This window comes from Epinephelus moara, chromosome 3 (genome assembly GCF_006386435.1).
Source record: "Epinephelus moara isolate mb chromosome 3, YSFRI_EMoa_1.0, whole genome shotgun sequence".
Taxonomy (NCBI): domain Eukaryota; kingdom Metazoa; phylum Chordata; class Actinopteri; order Perciformes; family Serranidae; genus Epinephelus; species Epinephelus moara.
The window spans coordinates 494,626-499,885 of record NC_065508.1 but is presented as its reverse complement, the minus strand read 5'-3'; the positions used below and the strand labels follow the sequence as shown (position 1 = coordinate 499,885).

Below are 5,260 nucleotides of genomic sequence, written 5' to 3'. Positions count from 1 at the left end.
CTGGAGTACCCCTGTTTGTACTCCAATATATATATATATATATATATATATATATATATACTGTATGTATTGTCTCTTGTAAGGAGCACTTGTAACGCCAACAATTTCTCCCGGGAAATTGTTGGCGTTACAAGTCAATAAAGTCTAACTGTTTCTGATTCTGATATTTACTTTTTGTTAATTATGGATTATTTTTGTGTATTTTTTGTCTTATTTTATATATAATTATTTTCACATGTGGGCTTTTTGTATCTATCTATGATAGATTGATTATTGATTGATGGTGTGTTCAGGTCTGGCTGAGTCGGTGGTGGCAGCAGCCTTCTCCAGAGTCGGTCAGAGAGTTCTTCATCTCGACAGGTCGGTTTTATTTCATCATCATCATCATCACCTGATATGTATCATCACAAACATGGTTTCAGTTTGTGATCAATACACACACACACACACACACACACACACACACACACACACACACACACACACACACACACACTGTCTCCTCACTAATTAGGTCAGAGATAAACATTGAAGTATTGAATTACGTTGGGTCAGAGAATTATGATGCGTCATAGATCTTCTGTGTGTGTGTGTGTGTGTGTGTGTGTGTGTGTGTGTGTGTGTGTGTGTGTGTTCAGGCGAAGTTATTATGCAGCTAACTGGGCCAGCTTCACCTTCAACTCTCTGCTCACCTGGATACAGGAGCACCAGGTGAGTACAGCATTGTGCTCTCATTGGCTGCTGCAGTCACCTCCGTGTTCCTTCTGGAAGAACTACAAACATGGAGGATTTTACTAATCACATTACTGAATTAGGAATAACGACCTGTGTGTGTGCTGTAGGAGGAGTCTCAGCCAGAGGAGGTTCAGGATTGGTCGAGCCTGTTGGAGGAAGGGGAGGAGCTGATCTACCTGTCAAACTCAGACTCCGCCTCCATCAGTAACCTGCAGGTGTTCTGCTTCACCAGGTAAACCTCAGACTCTGAGTCCTCCCACTTTGTTGTTTTATGTCTTTGACCTTGTCTAACTTCAGTTTTCAGACACATTTATCAATAAGTTATTAATTTAGTCTGTAACGTTGTCAGTGAGGAAGACGAGGAGGAGGAAGCTCAGAGTCTTGATGCTCAAAACACCACAGAAGAAGACAGAGGAGGAGCTGCTGAGGACGCTGTCAACGAAACATCTGAGACAGAATCTGCAGGTTTGATCCTGGTGACGGTGATTCTTTACTGAAACACCTGAATATAAATATAACACATCAGATTATCACATTTATAACGTGTCACTGAACATGTGACATGTCACTGAACATGTGATGTGTTGAAGTGTGACACGCTCATAACCAATTGCTCAGTGTTTGAATATACGAGTTTTTATTGGCTGTAGGTTCAAAGGAGGAAGAGGCGGAGCAGGAAGTAGCAGCTGGAGAAGAAGAACAACAGCAGGTGAGGAAGATCGACAAGATCAATCAATCAATCAATGTATGACACAGAGACAGAAAGAGAGAGAGACCGCTCAATAATGAGATCAATAATGAGATCATTAATGAGATCAATAATGAGATCATTAATGAGATCAATAATGAGACGCTGGATCTTCTTTAGGGTTTCAGTACAAACACCAGAAACAGAAAAGTCTCTGATGTTCTAAATATAATGAAAAGTATAAATATTTCAATAAACCAAATCATTACTGTGAGAATGAGTTTGTTAAAAACATAGATGTAACCCCACGGTGTGCATCAGCTGATCACTGCTCTGAATCATGGGAAATCTCTGACACATGTTTGGTCCAATCAAAGGCCTCCCACACAGAGGGGGAGGAGCCAGAGGCAGATCAGCCCACCCCCGCTGCTGCTCAGAGCCAATCAGAGCCAACCAGGAAGAAGATCAGCTACGCTCAGCTGGTGAAGGAAGGACGCAGGTTTAACATCGACCTGGTCTCCAAGGTAACAACCAAACTAAACGAAGTCTAATGCAGAATAATAAAATGATATCATGTGGAGTAGTGACGTAACGTAACGTTAGTTATATAATAATAGAATTTGAAATAGCAATATAATATAATATTGATTAATATAACAAAACATTTTATAATGTAGATAATGTTCAGTAACGTTATGTAATTTAGTAATGTAGCAATATAACACGGAAACATGAGGTAGTAAATCACAACAATATAAAATATTCTAACATCTGTGTTTTATAACGTGTTTTATTACCGTTAATGAACTGACGGAGTTTTCCCTCCTCTTCCTCCAGCTCATGTATTCTCGCGGCTCATTGGTCGATCTGCTCATCAAATCAAATGTCAGTCGTTATGCAGAGTTCAAGAACGTCACCAGGATACTCACCTGTCGCCAAGGAAATGTGGAACAGGTGTGGACACCTGTCTGTCTCTGTTGACCTGTCGAGCAACTTCATCTATAATGCAGAACATATCAGTTTAACTTTGTGTCCCCGTCTGTCTCTCTGTGTCCCCGTCTGTCTCTCTGTTTCCCCGTCTGTCTCTCTGTTTCCCCGTCTGTCTCTCTGTGTCCCCGTCTGTCTCTCTGTTTCCCCGTCTGTCTCTTTTTGTACCCGTCTGTCTCTTTGTGTGCCCGTCGGTCTCTCTGTGTCCTCATCTGTCTCTCTGTGTCCTCATCTGTCTCACGGTGTACCCGTCTGTCTCTTTGTGTACCCATCTGTCTCTTTGTGTACCCGTCTGTCTCTTTTTGTACCCGTCTGTCTCTTTGTGTGCCCGTCTGTCTCTCTGTTTCCCCGTCTGTCTCTCTGTGTACCCGTCTGTCTCTTTGTGTACCCGTCTGTCTCTCTGTGTCCTCATCTGTCTCACGGTGTCCCTGTCTGTCTCTCAGGTGCCCTGCAGCAGAGCGGATGTCTTTGCGAGTCGTCAGCTGTCTGTGGTAGAAAAAAGGAAGTTGATGCGTTTCCTCACTTCCTGTGTGGAAGACACGGAGGAGCAGCTAGGTAAGACACGTCAGCTGACATCACCAGGTGGCCTGTTAGATCCTGGGGCATTGTGGGTAATCTAGTCCTGTATTTTCCAGCCTACAATGGTCGGCCATATGTGGAGTTCCTGCGTGATCAGCAGCTTAGTGACAACCTGCAGCACTTCCTGCTTCACTCCATTGCCATGGTAACAGAGGACACGCCCACAGAGGAGGGCCTCGCCTCCACACGTCACTTCCTGCGCTGCCTGGGTCGCTACGGAAACACGCCCTTCCTGTTTCCTGTCTACGGCCTGGGAGAGATACCCCAGTGTTTCTGTAGGTAAGAACCTGTCTGTCTGTCTGTCTGTCTGTCTGTGTTGTCATACTGTTAATAATACCAGTGCTCCTGCTATTAGTACTGTGTGTGGTGAGTACTTCAGTCGTACTCCGGTCGGATGTCCTGCAGCGTCCCGCCATCGTTGACGTTTGTAGACTCTCTGGAGGCAGATCGGCGTGTTGCCATGGTGACCCCTGCTGTCTCATTAGAACCAACATGAATATTAATGAGGAGGGTGTCGCCCAGGGCTCAGCTCATTTACATATTAGATGATCCTCAGCGGATATTACTGCACACACACACACACACACACAGCATGATACGAGCTGTTAGTTACTGTAATCTAAAGTCGTACTGATCAATGTTTTTATATTTTGTCACGAGTTAATTTTTACTTTGAGAGTCATGATTTGTATTTTTAGATTAATAACATTAAATAGTCTGTTTTTATTCATAATGTACAAAATTTTAATTTACAAAGTCAAAAATTTGAAATAGAAGGTTAGTTTTTATTTATTATTAACATTTCATTAATTTAGTGACTTTTTAATGTCACTAATCAGTAAAAAGTTTAAATAACTGATTTAAAAAACAATGTCATGAGCAGAATTTTATTTTAAAGCAAAAACTGTGACATCATCAACAGAGATTCTGACCTCCTAATATAAAGTTTTGAGTCAACATGTTAAAACGTTGACTTAATGAATAAAATTGTTTCTTCGTCAGTAAAAAGTTGAAATAAAATTTTTAAGTTCTGACTTTTTAAGTTTTATGAATAAGAATAACGACTTTCAATGTTGACTCTCTGTTAAACGTTGTGAGATTCCAGAGTAAAGCTCGTGACAGCATGAGATGGAAACATTAATAAACACTGACGGCGTCCTCCTCGGCTCAGCTGTAACGTTAGCTAGGTCAGTGATGCTCGGTGAGCTAACAGTAGATGCAGCTTCCCTCTGCGTGGTGACACGGTCTGTGGGTGTAGTTTGGCAGAAAGAAAATAGTTCCTACATGAAACTGCTCACAACGAGCTCTGTGGATTCATCCCGAGGAACTGGGTCATGATTTGTGGAAAGAGACGATGATGACGTCTCTACAGCTGATATCTCCAACACTCTGCAGCTCGCCACCAAACGATCTACAGACTGATGAAACCAACGTGGTGACCGCGCTCCACAAACTAGACGCACACTAGTTCAGAGTTTAATCACCAATTCTGATTTGCCAAAATATTTTTTAATGATTCTAGTTCTTTTTCTTTCTAAGAACTTAAATCGACATCACACATTAACATGTTTTTATTTTTTTTTTAGTGGAAAAATCAGATGTTTGTTCATAATACAATTGATTTAAAATAACTTACATAAAAACAAACTACAGCAGGTTACATGAACTCTCTCAATCAAAAGTTCTCCATGTTACTGAGCAGAACTGTTTTGTACAAATAAAATCCAACTGAAAATGAAGCTCTGTGAATCAGACAGGTTTTAATTTTCTAACAGAGAAGAGACGCAGCAGATCTGTGTATGATCCAGTTATTTACATATCAGAGGAGAAATATGATTCTATATACTGTGTATGTAGGTCTGTCAGAGATCCAGCTGATTATTATCTGTCTCAAACTATCAGTCAGTTTCTGTGTACCAGTCGGTGAAAGTGTGGAGATACGAAGTGAGGAGACCGAGCACTGCCGTCAGTTGAGTCTCGTCGATCACGCTGAGCTCTGGATGAGTTTCAGCTTCGTCTCTGATCGTCTCAATAAGTCACTACATGTCTCCTCTTAGGACTAAAGTCACTTTGACCCCGTCTCCACCGACCAGTCCGGTTCATAGTTTCTGTTCCCACAGTGAAAGTTGTGGATGGTACCAACAGAAGCGTTCCTTAGCGTCCCCATGTTTGGTCCCCCCTCTGTTGGGGTACCTAGCACACAGATCTGGTACTAAAAGGTGGAGCTAGAAACCCTGCAGTCTGATTGGTCAGTAGAGGACGGTCACTCTG

The 5,260-nt window shown here is 42.1% G+C and overlaps 1 protein-coding gene across 1 annotated transcript in view; it reads left to right on the top strand.

Moving 5' to 3' along the window:
• chm (CHM Rab escort protein) overlaps window positions 1–5,260 on the top strand; it is a 25,442-nt gene that overhangs the window by 2,398 nt on the left and 17,784 nt on the right. Inside the window, exons 2-10 of the mRNA XM_050037537.1 lie at window positions 294–360; window positions 639–711; window positions 843–967; window positions 1,085–1,200; window positions 1,386–1,444; window positions 1,801–1,947; window positions 2,261–2,377; window positions 2,854–2,965; window positions 3,046–3,268. Of these exons, the coding sequence (XP_049893494.1) occupies window positions 294–360; window positions 639–711; window positions 843–967; window positions 1,085–1,200; window positions 1,386–1,444; window positions 1,801–1,947; window positions 2,261–2,377; window positions 2,854–2,965; window positions 3,046–3,268 (1,039 nt within the window). The remainder of the gene's footprint in view (window positions 1–293; window positions 361–638; window positions 712–842; window positions 968–1,084; window positions 1,201–1,385; window positions 1,445–1,800; window positions 1,948–2,260; window positions 2,378–2,853; window positions 2,966–3,045; window positions 3,269–5,260) is intronic.